This window comes from Barbus barbus (assembly GCF_936440315.1).
Source record: "Barbus barbus genome assembly, chromosome: 11".
Classification (NCBI taxonomy): domain Eukaryota; kingdom Metazoa; phylum Chordata; class Actinopteri; order Cypriniformes; family Cyprinidae; genus Barbus; species Barbus barbus.
Genome location: NC_136739.1, coordinates 13,824,210 through 13,843,728, shown reverse-complemented (window position 1 = coordinate 13,843,728; position 19,519 = coordinate 13,824,210). Strand labels below are relative to the sequence as shown.

The 19,519-nt window shown below is 37.5% G+C and overlaps 1 protein-coding gene across 1 annotated transcript in view; it reads right to left on the bottom strand.

Annotated features, from left to right (window-relative positions):
* The window catches only part of LOC306876937 (parathyroid hormone 2 receptor-like), a gene marked incomplete at both ends in the record, with an annotated part of 105,029 nt that extends 102,732 nt beyond the window's left edge, over positions 1–2,297 (bottom strand). The window contains one exon of the mRNA XM_079428389.1: positions 2,145–2,297. Coding sequence (XP_079284515.1) covers positions 2,145–2,297 — 153 coding nt within the window. The remainder of the gene's footprint in view (positions 1–2,144) is intronic.
* Between the last annotated feature and the right edge of the window lie 17,222 nt (positions 2,298–19,519).

Genomic DNA, 19,519 nt, shown 5'->3' with positions numbered 1-19,519 from the left:
ACTGGCATTATTCAGCAAAAGAGAGTTTAAGGATCAGTGCCTTTTTTCCCTTAAGTATGGCACTTAAGGCGTTATTTCCCCTTACCTAAGGGAATGAGTTAAGGGTGTTGCATATAATCCCTTGAAACATTCCCTTAGTTAAGAGAAACCGGTAAGTATTTCACGACAGTGACCCAGGTTTTGCCGTTAAAAAAATCTACTGTTCCCATGGACACGTTATTTGTTAATGCAGATAGCGGTGTAAGTTTTCACAGAAACATAACATTTGCAGGGACTAATGTGAATAAATCTATATTTAAATGCAAAGAGACAAGATAGTCATTTTATTCGTATCCAAAACGTGGCGATGTGAACATTATGAAGCGCTAAACACTCCTATGCAGTGTATGTTTCATTCATACTCGAACCCGGAGGGCGCTGTCGCGCTCAAAGTCCAATCCGGACTCTTAAGGCCAATTCACACCGCACAGACAAACGCCAACAAACTAGTCTGTTGGAGTTTGTTGGATCAGTGTGTTACCCCTTTTGGCGTTGGTTGGTGTTTGTTTTCACCCGACTGAACAAGCTTATGGATATCATCCATTTTCTCCCCAGTCAGTGAGAGTTGGTCGGTGTCTGTTGGTGCAGTGTGAACATGACAGTTATTTTTCATCAGATTCTAAATCCAACTTGTTTGTTGGAGTTTGTTGGCGTTTGTCTGTGCGGTGTGAATTGGCCTATAGAAGTATCTTATGATGGAATACAGCAGCGATCGTTGCAGCTAAGCTGAATAAAAAGCAGAAATGTAAACACAATAAACACACGTTTGCGAAAATATATTTTTTTATGTGTGTTTTTCAAGTCATTACCCAGGTAATATGTAGGAAATTACAGGAATAAAATATTATAGAATATAAATGTGTTCTCGTATGACGCACTCGCATTTGAGCTATTAGCTGTATGTAATTTGATTAATGTGAATAAATGCCTAACTTAAAATCTGTTATAAAGCAGCCGATTATGTCTTGTAGAAGACTTTAGGATTGAATATGCTCGCTGTGTAACACTTAAGGTGACATTTTTCATACCTTATGTTATACTTAGGAAAATGACAGTTAAGGGGCTTTATGCAACACTTAATGGGCTTTAAGGGATACTTAAGAGAAATTGTAAGGGTTTATGACGCTTCACCTAAAGAAACCCAAAACCAGTCTTAAGTGTAAATTTTTCGAAATTGAGATTTATACATCATCTGAAAGCTGAATAAATATTGATGTATGGTTTGTTAGGATAGGACAATATTTGGCCGAGATACAACTATTTGAAAATCTCTAATCTGAGGGTGCAAAAAAAATCAAAATACTGAGAAAATCACCTTTAAAGTTGTCCAAATGAATTTCTTAGCAATGCATATTATTAATCACAAATTAGGTTTTGATATATTTATAGTAAGAAATTTACGAAATATCTTTAAGGAACATGATCTTTACTTAATATGCTAATGATTTTTGGCATAAAAGAAAAATCGATAATTTTGACCCATGCAATGTATTACTACAAATAAACCCCAGCTACTTAAGACTGGTTTTGCGGTCCAGGGTCACATATTTTATGCAACGCCCTTAATTGTAAGGGAAATTTAAGGGCGATCTTAAGGGGAAATTACACTTAAAGCGCTTTATGCAACAGACACAGATTAAAGCCTCATTTGCACCTTATTGAGTTGTACCATGTAGTTTCAACAAAATATAGCAGAAGGACCATTCCCATTTAAACTTGGATTTTGAATGAAATGTAAAACATAAAAAAAGAAAGAAAAAAAAAAGCATAGGCTATAATAATAATGACAGATCTGGAATCAAAATGAATAGACTGATACCCATACATGATTACATACATACATATACATAATGTGCTTAAAGTGTTTAGATAAAGTGTATGGTAAAATGCTGAGGTTGAAATCAAACATTGACAGGTCTACAATTGTTCAGTCAAATCGAGTCCCACCATAAAAACTTCAAAATGAATTCGCATAAAATAACACAAAACACGTCTTAAACAAGTATATGCAGTATGCACTATTAAGCTGTTTCAGTGTTTAACATTTTTAACGGTTAAAGAAAAAAAAATGGCCATGACACACCTGTATAGACCAAGTGTCTTACCTGAGCATCAGCTAATGTCCAGAACAGAATCACTTTGGCGAAGTTCCACAGGAGGCAATACCTCATGTTTCTGAGGTGAAGCTTTAGTCGAGATAAAAAGCAGTCTTCTTCCCTTAAGACTTTGTGTATCTCCTCACACCCCCCAGCGACCATGATCTGCTCATGTCATCAGTGAAAAACATCGTTAATTCTCCCCGAAATCTTTTCTTCAGTTTCGAGTAAAAAGCACAGAATCACAAGACGTCGTAGTTCTGCGAAGTTCAAATACGTGCACATCTCCTTCACAGAAAAATAAAGGCGTAACTTAAAAGCAAAGCATTTGAAAGTTTGCAAGTGTACTCCACGAAGAAATCCCTTCGGTCAGTTCTGCAGACGGACTCGCTGAGAGGAAAGACGCTCCTCCAGTCACAAAGCGATCGTCTCACTAACGACAGGCGGATCCATCTCTAAATATCTAGCCTATTGAGTTTATCGCGATGATTGGTCCTTCTCACATCAATAATATCTACACTGAGTGTTTTAACTACTGCGTTCTTTCTTCCTTCATTTTTTTCTCGAAAATGAATGTGTATCAAGAGCGCAAAAGTGAAAACATGAGTCATATGATCAAACAGTTGTATAGGTCAGGAACTATTTGTCCTTCCGCTCATCTCTCAACAGAAATACGGACGCAGTAATAAGCAGCGCTTACTCATCATGTCTTCAAAGAGACAGAAATAACGTCTTTAACTTTCTGTAAGCTGTTAAAGGATTCTTCGTGTTCTGTAATTGATGTCAATGAAATACTAATGATGGCTTCCAAATCATATTGTTAATTACCTAGTTTATCCTGCAACAGGTAATTACAATGGAGAGTTTTGTCAAAAACGAAAAATCAGACATTCCAAACCTGTGATTGTCTTTCCTCTGTGGAACAAAAGCAAATGGTAGGCAGAAAGTTTGATATTCACTTTTGCATCCACACAATGAAAGTGAACGAGGCTCTTCTTTTCTAGGGAGCACAAAAGCTCAGCATGGTGATCAACAAGCTTGTGTTATGATTTACAATAAGTGAACATACTTCAGACATTTGAGTATATATTAGTCAATAAACTAAATTAATAGTAACCCTATCCATAACTAATTTATGCATAATTTATAAGGAAACCCCCTCATGAGGAAAAAGTACTCCCAGCATGCACGATGACAATATAAGGTTAGGTTGACGTTGGGCATGACATCAGACGGACGTTGTATTTTAGTTGAGAATGAAAATCGGGTTGATGTGACACTAATTTGACATTGACTTAACGTTGGATTTTGGTTACACAACCTAAAAACAACAAATATCTACATCAGCTGACGTCAGTATTGGACAATTAACATTGATATGAAACATTGAATTGACATTGAATTTTGGTCACCTGGCATCGCAACCAAAATTTAACCAAATATCAATGTCTTATGACATTGTGTGCCTGCTGGGCTGTAACTCAGTAATAGTACCAGATGGTAATGTGAAAAAGGTATGGTCCTGTAAGGTTCTTTCAAAAAAGCAGGGTCCATCTCTGCATCCACCTTAAGGCTCTTACAAAACTTCTTTGGAACTGCTGGCTTTATACATGAGATGTGTGGTATATTCTGCTTTGGTATCTGATTGTTCAAACCACAGGGAGGTTCAGCAAAATGAGTGATTCATAAGTAAAATCACCAAATTAGTGTTCAGGAAGCTGCAAATAAGGGTAAGTTGTGGACCTGTCCATGGTGCTGAAACACCAACTAGCAATCCAATTCTCAATTGACTGCTTATTTAGCCACATCTTTTATTCATTTCACTACAACAATTGTACATTTCAATAAAATATAGGTGAAATAGCCTATGATAAGATTAATTTAATAATGCAGTCTAGAAATCCTGTGGAGCCAACACATTTTCTCACACAGCACACTAGATACTCAGAGCAGCCCTGAGGATTCAGCATAACTCTTATCGGTTGGATTCAATCTCTTTGAAGAGGAAGCGACAGGCCACCGCTTAACCGTTTTAGAAACTGAGCTCACATTCGGTTTTCTCTTTTTGACTTGATCCAAAAGTGGCTGAAAATATTTAATGAAAGACAGTTTATTGTGAGATGTTATGTGAATAAAGCCACATTATGGATGATGACAGGGAACAAATCAGCTTCAGGTCACGTTTAAGAGGAAGTTCAATATAACAATCTCAGATCCAATTACTCAGGATCTCAGGTGGAGATTGTAACTTTTATATCAATCACAAAAGACACATTTGATACACCTGGTAGTTATTAATATGTCCATATTCATATTAATCACATCACCATTAATCATCACCACTGATATGTAAGCAAGAAATGCACAGAGTAGTCCACTACTATGAAAAATTAAGCATCTTTCTGACCAAGCTCTGTCCATTTTTATTGTATTTATTTTTTTGTAAATAAAAGCTGTTCAAAGAACAATATTTACATATTTATTGCTCTTTTGTTTACATGATGTATTTGCTTTTGCTGAATATATTCTTTTTTGCATTTATATACAAGTAATCTAAGAAGAATATATCAAGGCCTGAATTTTCTACCTTGAAAAATTCACACTCTGCTTTTCATTTTCTTTGTGCCACTGTTGTGATTTCACCTTCATTCATTTAGCCTAAACCTAAAGGATTTACATGCAAATTAGCACAGAGAAATATCTTCAATTCAAATTCCACAGCAATCTCATAACCATCTTCTGCTTCTAATTTCCAATCATTCAATCAATCATTTCCTTTCCATGCAAGTAATGAGCTTCAAAACAAGCACCGCCTAGAAAGGAGTTGTTAGAGTGCAGTGCATTGTTTGAAATTCATAAAAGGCAGCTCATCTGATGCAATTACTACAAGAGACTGATCATCCTATCAAAACCTTTCTACTGCAGACAGTGACTTTCAGATGGTATATTTGTCTTTTTTTGTTGGTGTCACTTGTACAAACATTTGAAAACAGTGGGCTAAAAGTCTAAGTCAATGCTGAAACTCTGGGATTTAAAATGTATAATAATGTTTTTAGATTTAAACTGAAGAAACCTTTTGATAAACTAGATTACTTTTAAATATATTCTAAACAAGCAAAATGTGTGAATTTCTAAATGATGCCAATTAAAATTCTCAAATGAGTATTCTCAATACTCAAATTGTTTTGATAAAAGATCATTTGTAAAGAAAAGAAATGATTAAATAGGAAAAAGGCCAACTGGAAACATTTTCAAAAGTGGACTCAGACTTTGGGCTCCCACTGTTTTAAGTGCAAATAGTTCTAATACAAGCCTGTACTGGCAGCATTGCAGCATTTAAATGGCACATTGCTACTTTTTATTCAAGAGTCTTAGAAGTTGAAGATTGTGTGTTTGGCTGGTAAAGGCAGCAGCATTGAGAGAGATTTGTGTCTAAAAAAAATCTTAAGAAGGAGATATATCATGTCTGTCTCTAGCCAACCAAATCAGCTTTTACCAAAATCCCCTAATTTATAGGTGGTCCACTTAGGCCAGATTCAAAATGGCTCAGAGTTATCTGAACTGCTTGACAATGTCACATATTGTGAAATGAGTTCAACATTAAGATCATTTCCTTCAATTGTTTTTCCTAATGCTGTAATGTTTTCCTATCACTTCCTAGTTGAAGCACACATGCACTGCACCAGGCTAGACCTCATTAGTGCATGTCTTCGCAGCAACCGTGCAGCTTATTTTCACAATCTTTTGACACTGTCTTTTTTATTGAAGATGTTCATATCCATATTTTTTAAAAGGAGAAATCTCCATATTTTAATCTGCATACACACACACACACACTGGAAACTGCTAAGTAAGGCCACTGTTAAGTTAAAAACAACAAGATATCTACTGGTAATGTTAAAAAAAAATATATAAAATAAAATAATAAAACTTGCATGTAGCATTCTAAGACCAAAACAAGGACAATCTGCCAATTTATGGTGTAAACAAGCAAAAACGAAATATTATAATTATTAATTAACATGACATATATTAAGAACCATAATTATTAAAATACAAACATTTATCATAAACAATTATAATAACAAGTTTGACTGTTTAGAGGCATTTTAAACATTGATTAGATGTTATATATACATATAAACATTCATACACGACTGATGCTTTTACTTCTCTTATTATGGAATGGTGATACAATACACTTTACCTGCAGCCCCATCAAATGCCCAGCTTTTATTGGCATCAATACACAATAGCAATGATGGAGCCAATGCCAGACAATGTCTCTGTTTTGAAAATAAATGTACCTCTCTTAAAGGTACAGTTCACCCTAGAATGAAAATTGTGTCATCATTTACTCACCCTTATGCCTTTCCAAACCTGCATGATTTTCTATCTACTGTGGAACACAAAAATAAAAGAAAAAATCAGGAATGTTAAGGAATTATTGTTGTAATGAAAGTCAACGGCAGAGCAACACTTGATCCTACTGAATTTCATTGTAAAGACCAAAAAATAATGAGATATTTTTCCGATATACATATTTTTTGTGTGTGTACCACAAAAGTAAAATGTAATGTAAAGGTTTTGAAAGACATGAGGTGAATAAATAACAGAACATTATTTTTTAGGGAACTATCCCTTTAATTTAATTTCAGTACAGTGCTGCTTGATGCTATATTTACATAAAAAGTGATTTGATTTAAAAGTCATATCCTCAAGCAAAACTCTAAAATTAAATGTAAACATAACAGTCATGCTCAAGTCGATGTTGAATGCTGATTGTTATGTGTGTTTCAATCTGTTAGAACTCAATTAAGAACTTGTATGATGTGAATATATAAAAATTCTGGAACTCACTTCTATTGAATCTCTGCATCAACTAAAATTTCTAATTGTGTGCAAAGCTGCTAGATACGTCCAAATCTGCAATCCCTGCTGCTAAACTGCAGGGGAGTGTTTCCATGTCATTCTCAATGTATCAGATTGATCAGATTTCATCGCCAGATGTGATTGCTGTTACTCTCAGCCATGGCAGAAACACGCTTGTAATTTACCCCTAACCTTCGATGATGAGGGCCAGTTTTCTGTCTTTGTTGGAATTGGTTCTCTTTTCCTCTGATCTCCTGTGGTTAAGAGAGAAATTACATTTCAACCCAAGGCTCCAGACAAACACCTATAAAAGTTTTATTTAATTAATGCAAACAAATGTCAGATTAAACTTTCTCTGTAAAACTATGTTTCAAGATCTGAATACAGAAAGAGTCATTGCATGCATTGTCATTTCCTTTTTAAACATTTACCTGTCTATGATTTATATTTATTTATTGTTCATATTTATTTTTTTGCCCCTTGAAGCAAACTATGAAAAGTTTCCAAACGATTCAGGAATTTTTATAAAAGCACACCAAGTTGTTTTTTGGTTTGCTGAAAATGCTGAAATCTAAAATAAGCTTAAATGAGAATAATAATAAAAAAAGAATAAAGAAATACAAGTGAACAAGATAATAAAGGATGCCTTAGGAATCACTCATCTAAATATGCATTGGACTTAAATGTGCAGCAAACTTTTTTCAGATAGTTAATTCAGTTTATTTTCCCCCACAGTTCTGTTCCACAGAATTGTGAAAAATAATGAACCCTGCTGATAACCATCTGGATTTGAGGCCAAATACACATGAATCCTGGTGAAACCTGAAATGACCAGAGTGCAGCGTGCTGCTGTGCTTCAGTAGAAACGTTTTTTGAGACATTTGCTTGATCTCATTTATTATTTACTTACGTAGAAACTCTCATGTGCTGCTTACTATTAGTTACACCCAAACAACAAGACTTTTGCTTCAAAAAAGCTTCAGTCCAGCTGTAGTAGTAGAACAGAAGTGCTGAAAATTCAACCTATGTTCACTCACAAGACGTCAAATACTGAAGCACAAGCATATTCAGCCTGACTATGAGTGATGCCTTGCTGTTCCTTTACCAGGAGGCAAATAGTCACTCTTCAAATCCTTCACCTTCTCTGTCTTCTTTGGTGGAATGAGCTGCCAACCTCCACCCAAAATGCTGAGTCCGTCACATCTTTCAAAACGCAACTGGAGACACACACTAAACCATTCTCCACTCTTGAATCCTCTTCTCTAGATTTCTTCTAATCTAGCTGTCTAATAAACCTGGCATTGTGTATTACGAATACTGAAAATTTGTTTTTTTCCCTCCTCTTTTGTAAGTTGCTTTGGATGAAAGCATCTCCTAAATGCATAAATGTAAATGTAATTAAGACGCAAAAGGCCTCAAGGTGTCACTATATAGACAAACTAGGGAAACCTTTGGTGTAAATTCACACGAAAAAGCATGGGACATTTATTGTCATAAAATTATATGGTGAGGTATAATTTTGTCATTTTGACATATGTTCAATTTAAACAGCCACAATAATTGTATTTACATTACATTATTTAGACACTTCTGAGCACCTAAACCTAACCTTAACTACAGTTATAATTAATTAAATTATTCTGAGACCGAACAATTGCTTTGTGTGAGGAACAAACTCAAAAGCAATCACTGTCTCTATTCACAGGAACACTCAAATCCTGCATACATTCAGAAATTGCTGCCTAAAGGATTGTTACATCAGTTTTGATTGTAAAATGCCCTTGACTCTTGTGTGTGTTTTGTGACTGATTTCGTCATGATATAGTTCAGATTCATCTTTTGAATAAGATGTTGCTGCATGAATGGAGCGGGGTCATTTTCAGCAATGGAGGATTTCACTCTTTTTCCTTACATAAAGATATCATATGTCTTCAGAAGACTTGGAATGCACCACAATTCATTTTTAATTGTATACTTTTACAAATGCAAGCGATATAGCGCCACCTTTAGCGTATTAATAGTGATATTAAAGTTGTTTAATCATGCTTCAGTTTTTGACTGAAGACTCCTTGGCAGTTAGAATGGGTTGGAAAATTTGTGGTGGCTTACAATTTGCTAAAACTAAGATGGGGAAAGGGAGTTGTTATTATTTAGTGTCATCATTCTTGGCCTAAACCAATTAAAATTCTTTCTGCAGCCTAGGGCACTGTATGATTTGTCTATGGTGAAAAACTAATATAGCTTCTGTGGTTACACACTGTCATGTTTGTGAATATGTTCTCATGACAGATGCTTAGATACTGTAAGATAACATCTGTTCCGTGATAGTTTTCCTGCTCTCTGCTTATTTGTTAAATGTTTTCAACAGTATATGATGTATTTGCATTTGATTTCTCATTCCAGAACAGATCAGAACAGTGTGTATAACCATTTTTGTGTCGTTTTTGCACCTTAGACATATAGACCATTTCAATTCTGTTCACATAATATAATTTTTCATGTTTTTCATAGCAAAACCATACTCAAAATTCAGATTCAAGTCCATGTTCTTGCACTTTTAACCAAGATTATTTTTTTCTATTTTAACACTCTGCAAAGTATTTTTTTAAGAGTTATTTTAATCATAAATAGCCTGTGCTCTTCATTATCCTGCACTACTTCTGCAACCTATGTAGGATTTGTTTTTTTTCACACAGTCTTTTAGAAGGCATTGTTGTTTACTTGTCCCATGAAACTCTTCTTTTTGCCGCCAGCTAAGAAAATTATTCTTGGATGAAAAAAATAATAACATAAAGAAGGCATAATTGGCTGAATTAAGCAAAGCAAATACGAGAAGAAAGTCTGCAAAGTTTCAAAAAGAAAGAAAACTAAGTTCCTAATCTTGCAGAGTAAAAAATCCAGCACTTCTCTTAGAGTTAGAACACTCAGCTCTTATTACGCTTATGGACTACAGACAGAGCAACACTAGATGTTGTGATGTTTAAGACTATATGTATAGAATGCAAGCAACAAATACAATTTTGAGGTCAGAAAGATTTTAATTAATACTTTTATTCAGCAGCACAGCAGGCGCCATCTCCCGGACTCATCTCCCGTAACCACATACACCTGTCACATTACTCAGACCTGTCACACTCATTACACCCGCAGCTGTTCCTCATTGCCACGGATTATATAGTCTCCCCTCTCCCACCACTCTGCCTGGTTGCATTATTTGTTATTTGTAATTGTAGTTGTGATTGTATTTCTAGTGTTTGCTCTGGTCTGGGATACATGCACTGTGTTGCCGTCTTGTATCCCAGTCCGTTACTGTTTTGTTTTTTGTGCCGTGTTGGCCTTTTTGTTTCTATTAAAAGAGCACCTTACCTGCATTTGGACCCAGACTCCGTCTTTTCACGGCATTTCCCTCGCCGTTCCGTGACAAAATTGATCAGAAGTAACAGTAAAGGGATTTGTATGTTACAAAAAATTACTGTTTCAAATAAATTATTTTCTTTTGTATGACGGTTTCCTCATATACTATGCAGCACAACTGTTTTCAACACTGATAATAATATAAATGTTTATTGTGCACTAAATCAGCCAATCAGAATTATTTTTGAATGTGACACTCATGTGACACTGAAGACAGTGAAATTCAGCTTTGCCATAAGAGGAATTAAATTTCTAAATATATTCAAACAAAACAGGTCATTTTAATAATTTTTATAATGATACATTTTTTATAAGTTCAATTCTTTATAAGGTGACATTTAGATATTTGTAACACTATTGTAAAACTGAATTATTAATTATATATGCCCTCTAAATATATATTACGCACTCAGATTGCTTCCTCCTTGATTTCTTAACAGTATTTTAGGAAAATTCCTGCTCAATAATTGGTGAGCCTCAAGTGCTGCTTCACTCAAATGTCAGTGCTGTTCTACTTTCTCCAAACAGCTTTGTGGCTTCTATTTAACCAAGCAGTTCTTGTAAACACTCAAGTTCCTATCGCATTAGACCCTATTGTATAATTTGTGCTGACATTTATGCTCAATTGTATTCAAAAGAAAAAGAATGCAACTTCAAAATAACTCAAAGCTTATCTGAGTGGAAGCATTAGCATTTGATTAAGACTTGTGTATGTAAAGGACAGGTTTATGTTTCTTCTGCTCTGATAGATAATACTGTCTGTCTTTTTATTTAACAACGCCACAACAATAATGGAGCAGGTACATGAGGAAGGTTGATGCAAATAGTAATTTTGAAAAAAATAAATAAAATAGACTTCAATAGACAATTTACTATATACTTTTAGTAGCAAGTTGATGTGATAATTGTAAGTTTATGCCAATCTATTATTGTGATGTCAACATTTGTCATTTACCTGTCAGTAAAATGCACATACAAACAAAATAACTTGACAGACAGAAACTTTCTGTCTAAAGTGATGTTCAGCAATTTGTAATGACAAAGCAACCAGAAGTCATTCAGTTTCAAGAAGAGTTGGCAAATTGGCAAATGAGCAACAATGACCAATGGGAAGAGCAGACTAGGAGAGAAACAGGACTTAGTGTTACTGTGAGCCATTTTATTGTTCTATATGATTTGGCTCGGCCCACAGACAAAGATATAATAAAAATGCTTGAAGAGCGTAAAAAATTGTAAGCATTCTGAGCGAGTTCATGATTCATGCATTGATAATCATTCATTTTACTATTATTTATTTATTTATTTATTGTGTATATGTTGTAATTAATATGGAATCAAATACACTGAACAAAATTATAAACACAACACTTTTGTTTTTGCCCCCATTTTTCATGAGCTGAACTCAAAGATCTAAGACTTTTTCTATGTACACAAAAGGCCTATTTCTCTCAAATATTGTTCACAAATCTGTCTAAATCTGTGTTAGTGAGCACTGCTCCTTTACAGAGATAATCCATCCACCTCACAGGTGTGGCATATCAAGATGCGGATTAGACAGCATGATTATTGCACAGGTGTGCCTTAGGCTGGCCACAATAAAAGGCCACTCTAAAATGTGCAATTTTACTGTATTGGGGGGTCCGGGGGGGGTCCGAAAACCAGTCAGTATCTGGTGTGACCACCATTTGCCTCACGCAGTGCAACACATCTCCTTCGCATAGAGTTGATCAGGTTGTTGATTGTGGCCTGTGGAATGTTGGTCCACTCCTCTTCAATGACTGTGCGAAGTTGCTGGATATTGGCAGGAACTGGAACAAGCCGATCCAGAGCATCCCAAACATGCTCAATGGGTGACATGTCCGGTGAGTATGCTGGCCATGCAAGAACTGGGATGTTTTCAGCTTCCAGGAATTGTGTACAGATCCTTGCAACATGGGGCCGTGCATCATCATGCTGCAACATGAGGTGATTGTCATGGATGAATGGCACAACAACGGGCCTCAGGATCTCGTCACGGTATCTCTGTGCATTCAAAATGCCATCAATAAAATGCACCTGTGTTCGTTGTCCATAACATACGCCTGCCCATACCATAACCCCACCGCCACCATGGGCCACTCGATCCACAACGTTGACATCAGCAAACCACTCACCCACATGACGCGGTACACGCTGTCTGCCATCTGCCCTGTACAGAGAAAACCAGGATTCATCCATGAAGAGAACACCTCTCCAAAGTGCCAGACGCCATCGAATGTGAGCATTTGCCCAAACAAGTCGGTTACGATGACGAACTGCAGTCAGGTCGAGACCCCAATGAGGACGACGAGCATGCAGATGAGCTTCCCTGAGACGGTTTCTGACAGTGCAGAAATTCTTTGGTTATGCAAACCGATTGTTGCAGCAGCTGTCCAGGTGGCTGGTCTCAGGCGATCTTGGAGGTGAAGATGCTGGATGTGGAGGTCCTGGGCTGGTGTGGTTACACGTGATCTGCGGTTGTGAGGCCGGTTGGATGTACTGCCAAATTCTCTGAAACGCCTTTGGAGACGGCTTATGGTAGAGAAATGAACATTCAATTCACGGGAAACAGCTCTGGTGGACATTCCTGCAGTCAGCATGCCAATTGCAACCTCCCTCAAAACCTGCGACATCTGTGGCAATGTGCTGTGTGATAAAACTGCACATTTTAGAGTGGCCTTTTATTGTGGCCAGCCTAAGGCACACCTGTGCAATAATCATGCAGTCTACCTCTTATGATCAGTGGGACCCCAGTGGAGAGGGTGAGCAGCTTCAAGTACCTCGGTGTAAACATCTCCGAGAACCTGACTTGGACTACACACATCCAAACTCAGGTAAAGAAAGCCAGGCAAAGACTGTACCATCTGCGACAGCTGAGGAAATTCAGGGTCTCACCAGCAATCCTGAAAACTTTCTATTCAGGGACCATAGAAAGTGTATTGACTCAGTGCATCTCAGTGTGGTATGGAAACAGCTCCAATCAGGACTGCAAAGCACTACAGAGAGTTGTGCGCTTAGCTGAGCGCATCTCAGGGTCTGCTCTCCCCTCTCTGCAGGACATCTACCTCAAACGCTGCAAAAATAGAGCTGTCAAAATAATCAAGGACTCAAATCACCCTGGTAACCAGCTATTCACTTTGCTTCCATCTGGTAAGCGCTTCCGTAGCCTGATGGCAAAAACTGAGAGACTTAGGAGGAGCTTCTTCCCCCAGGCCATCAGGCTCCTAAACTCTAACTCTGTGTCATAACATCACTTGACTCCATGTAAATATCACCATATCAATAAGCTACTCATAATTTTTCTCTACCTCATATTGCTGCTATTATATACCCTGTACAACTTTTTTGCACATTATTTTGCACATTCCTCTTAGTACTATTTAAGTCAACAACATACTGACCTGCACATTTATACTTTTTATCTATCTTTTTATTTTATTCTTTTTATTTTATTTTATTTTTTTCTACTTTTCTTCTCTTAATATTTGTATACTTTATAATTGCACTGTCCTTGGAGCGGACCTGACCTACATTTCACTGCTGGTTATACTCTGTATAATTGTGTATGTGACGAATAAAACTCTTGAATCTTGAATCTTGAATCTTGAATCTAATTAGCATCTTGATATGCTGCACCTGTGAGGTGGATGGATTATCTCTGTAAAGGAGCAGTGCTCACTAACACAGATTTAGACAGATTTGTGAACAATATTTGAGAGAAATAGGCCTTTTGTGTACATAGAAAAAGTCTTAGATCTTTGAGTTCAGCTCATGAAAAATGGGGGCAAAAACAAAAGTGTTACGTTTATAATTTTGTTCAGTGTATATGACAAATTTGATAAAGTTACAAACCTGAACCGGCCAATTTATAATCAGATTTCAAAAGCTATTGCCAATTAGGCAACCTACCAATAATTTAAGGACTTCTGTAAGGAGTTGGAATGCCTACTAGCAACTAACAGTGCAATGACCGGGTAATCTTCAATGATCAAATCACTGTCCATGTTGAGGTTTTAGGACAGAATCAGTTGAAATCTAGACCAGACTTAATTGGGTTATGCAAGACAACATCTGACCCAAACTTACACATACAATCAAATGTTACAATTCATCTGGATTGCAGTGGTCATTGATGGAGATGTTTATTATTTCTTGTTTATTGTTCCATGCTGTGCAAAAATAAAACTTTGCCTCTCTCATGCAGTCAGTGTTTTCACCAGTGAGAGTCTACTTTCAGATCAGCCAAGCAAGTAAGTGTCAATCAAAGCAGCTATGATGAAAGAAATCTTCCTTTTATCTGACTGAGCTCAACTTTTCAAAGACTTCAATATTCTTTTCCCATCCCCGACACACCTACTGAAAAAGAAGCCTGATCATAGCATACATCCATATTTTCGTAGCTAGCCAGGAAAGGACAAAAAGATGTGAAAAGCAGGAGAGGGGAACGAGGAAATTGTCCTGTAGATATGACTTTGGCAAAGGAAGCAAGCTATGAGGGTCTGACTTTTGAAGAGATCATAAACTGCCTACAGTACTTTCATCTGTGCTGTGATCAACTGTGAATGTCTCTCTCAGGGTACTTCAATACTTTTCGTGGTAACTCATGAAGATATATTGAACAAAAACAAATCTTGCTACGTTAAAACTAAAATATTTATCCCTATGGTTGGACATTGGACAGAAATGCATAAAAAACAAAACAATTTGCTTCATTGCACTCTACAAATGATGGTGGTTTGTTGCTCCAATAAAGTTGTTGTAGCTTTCCTTTAGTTATTCAACCATTTTAAATTATATGGGTCAAGCATGAGTTGCTTTATGCCAAGCAGGGTTGTGCACTATTCAGAAATTTCCAATTTAACTACTGAATTTGATTTGAGGTACCAACAACAAATGTAACTGTCAGACCTGTGTCCCTATGTCTTGTGTTTCCCTCCCTCTTGTGCCCATATTTGGTTAGTTCCTTTTCCTGTCCCCATTTAGGTTATGAGTTTATTGGTTCCAAGCCGTGTCATTTATTATCCTATTACTACTCTGTATTTAAGCCCTGTGTTTCCATGTCTCTAGCGTCGTCTGTAAACGCCATTCTGTGTCTGTATCCCTTCGGCAGGGGTGCCGCTACGGATTCTGGGCCCCCTGGACAGATTCACTCGGGGCTGCCCGAGAAGCTCAGGCCCTAGCCCGGCCCGTGTCCGAGAGCTTAACATAATTACCAGCCCAAGTCCGTCCCGATGCCATCTTTTTCACCTTCAGCTATTAAAATAGTTCAGTTTTGTATGTAATGGAAAAGTGATTATACTTTGTTTCGTTTATTTTATTAAGTTAATTTGGAAAAACGTTTGGAGCATTTTTTTGTTTGTTAAATACGTTTTTTTCTTTCTTAAAGTAACGACCAAGTGGCCAGCGGCAGACATCATAGCCATGTTTGATCAATTTAGCCTTCTCCAATCATCACGACTTGCCTAAAATAAAATCTATAGAAACATTTCAAGCATATAACAATGTTTAAACGTTAAATGCGTGCTGCATCAGTAGTTTGTGGGAGAGGAAGCTAAAGCGCAGGACATGGAGGCACCAGCGCAATCAATTGCATTTTTTTTTCAATTAAAACAATTTACGCCGCAATTTTTGCTCATAAAAGTAAGAGTAACACATCATTCGGAACTGTAAAGGGTCTACTTTTATTTGTGTGCACTCACAATATCAGCAAAACTTTTTATAAAATATATAAAATAATTTTATAAAATAAAGAAAACGATTCGCCGTCTCTTCTTGAACAGGAGCGCTCCACAAAAATGAAATGAAAGTCAGCGAATACATGCCTCACAGACATGATAAATATAGAAAGCTTTAAATTACTACTTAACGAAATAAATCAAAACGAAAACAAAAACTCTTTCATTATAATCCGTGAAGATGCAATTTTCTAAAAAGGCGCTTCTAATGAGGAGATGGCGAATCAGGGTCATCATCTTCATCTTTACGACACTGACACAGAAAACTCTAGTTTATTAGTAAATAAATCAAATATCTCCTTACTATCCCCCCCCCCCACACACACACACACACACACACACATGGTAATTACTTTTGCTGGGGCTTTGCAGCAAGCTTCAGCCTATTGCCTGTATTTGAACGCAGAACTCTTCAGCTGCGCTGACGGCACTCGCTGCTGCTGCTGGAAACTAAACACCATCGAGTCGCTCTTGACAGTCACGGCACGGTCTAGTGTTGTTTTCACCAGCGTGGCAATTTTTTTCATCACTAATTGATGGATGTCTAAAATATAAAAATAAGGAGACGCCTAAAACAGGCACGAGGCCCGCCCCGCATCTGAACTATGACGTGAAAATTGGCCCGAAGCCCGGCCCTAGAGGTGTAAAAAAGTCGGGCCCGGGCTGAAATGCAGGGCTCTAGTGTTCCCCTCGGTAGAAATCACGCTTCCCCCTCGGGTTACTGTAATAAAACCATGGTCAATTTTTTTTAACAGGCTGCCAGAATGCTGTACTCCTAAAGATGAAACTTTAGCATATTTTTTTTCTGACAGATGTATTAACAGCAATTACAGAACATAACAAAATCCATTTGAACTTTTAACAACAGTTTAAATTTACTTACACAAACTAGCCTATTTAAAGAAATATTATATGTACACAAAAGTTTGGGGTTAGTAAGATTTTGTAATATTTTTTAAATAAGTCTCATGCTCACCAAGGCTGCACTTATTTGAACAAAAATACAGTAAAAACAGCAATATTGTGAAATATAACCATTAAAATAACTATTTTCTATTTTAATGTAGGCCTATTTTAAAAATGTAATTTAAAATGCATCTGTGATTAAAGCTGAATTTTCAGCAACATTATTCCAATCTTCAGTGACACATAATCCTTCAGAAATAAATCTAATGTAATTTGCTGCTCAGGAAATGATTATTATTGCTGCTTCATATTTGTGTAGAAATCGAGATTCATTTTTTAGGATTAATTTTATATATACAGTTGGGCAAAAAATATTTAGTCAGCCACCAATTGTGCAAGTTCTCCCACTTAAAAAGATGAGAGAGGCCTGTAATTTTCATCATGCGTATACTTCAACTATGAGAGACAGAATGGGGGGAAAGAATCCAGGAAATCACATTGTAGGATTTTTAATGAATTAATTGGTAAATTCCTCAGTAAAATATTTGTTACCTACAAACAAGCAAGATTTCTGGCTCTCACAGACCTGTAACTTCTTCTTTAAGGCCCCATCCACACGAAGACGGGTTTCTCTGTATACGCATACATTTTTTACCGTATAGGCGTTTCGCCCACACGAAACCGGCGTTTTCGAAGAGTGAAACCGATCATTTTTGAAACCGGGTCCCAGGGTGGATAAATTTGAAAACGCCGTTTTCATGTTTTCGTGTGGACGGCGGATCCGTATATTTTCTGAAACGATGACGTCATCAGCCCACGTCTCGCCCCTAATCAGACATCGCTACGTCACATAACAAAGACAACAACAACAACAACAACGTCAGACTACGTGCCTGTGTTCGTGCTGCATAACCTACTGAGCTCATTAGTTTTATTAAAGCAAAATCTTCTGCTTTGTGTGTTAGTTTATATTCAGGGTGCAAGGTTTACGCACATGGTCCAAGTCTTCTTCTCTGTTTTTTTGTGTATCTCTGTGGAAGAATTACAGCGCCACATATTGGTCTGGCATGTGTACTACATCGTTTTCAGTCGGTTTCAGTGATTCCGTGTGGACGCATTTATTTCCTGAGACGACTCCATGTTTACGGAATTTGAGGCAAAAAAAAAGATTGGATACGGAGAAACCCGTCTTCGTGTGGACGTAGCCTAAGAGGCTTCTCTGTCCTCCACTCGTTACCTGTATTAATGGCACCTGTTTGAACTCGTTATCAGTATAAAAGACACCTGTCCACAACCTCAAACAGTCACACTCCAAACTCCACTATGGCCAAGACCAAAGAGCTGTCAAAGGACACCAGAAACAAAATTGTAGACCTGCACCAGGCTGGGAAGACTGAATCTGCATTAGGCAAGCAGCTTGGTGTGAAGAAATTAACTGTGGGAGCAATTGTTAGAAAATGGAAGACAAACAAGACCACTGATAATCTCCCTCGATCTGGGGCTCCACGCAAGATCTCACCCCGTGGGGTCAAAATAATCACAAGAACGGTGAGCAAAAATACCAGAACCACACGGGGGGACCTAGTGAATGACCTGCAGAGAGCTGGGACCAAAGTAACAAAGGCTACCATCAGTAACACACTACGCCGCCAGGGACTCAAATCCTGCAGTGCCAGACGTGTCCCCCTGCTTAAGCCAGTACATGCCCGGGCCCGTCTGATGTTTGCTAGAGAGCATTTGGATGATCCAGAAGAGGATTGGGAGAATGTCATATGGTCAGATGAAACCAAAATAGAACTTTTTGGTAAAAACTCAACTCGTCGTGTTTGGAGGAGAAAGAATGCTGAGTTGCATCCAAAGAACACCATACCTACTGTGAAGCATGGGGGTGGAAACATCATGCTTTGGGGCTGTTTTTCTGCAAAGGGACCAGTGTCACGGTACGCCTCGGGAAAGGCGTGAAAAGACGAAGTCAGGGTCCAAGTGCAGGTGAGGTGCTTTAATTTAAGAAAACAAAAAGCCAACACGGCAAAAAACTAAACAGAAAAGGTCTGGGATACCAGACGGCAGCACAGTGCATGTATCCCAGACCACAGCAGACACTAGAAATAATCTGTAACACATTTACACACGCCAAATACAATTACAGATAAACAACGAACCAGCCCAGGACTACAGACACCAGGAGAATAAATAGGGAGACAAACGAGGAGGACACAGGTGAAGTCACTGAAACAATAACGAGATAACAAGGAGGGCGGGGTCAGACAATAGACAGGAGAGCACATGGCACAAACCACAAACAACAAGCCATGTGCTCAAACAAACACACAGTGACATCTGGTGGCCAATCAGGGCACACCAGCAGGACGTGACAACCAGGGCGACTGATCCGTGTAAAGGAAAGAATGAATGGGGCCATGTATCGTGAGATTTTGA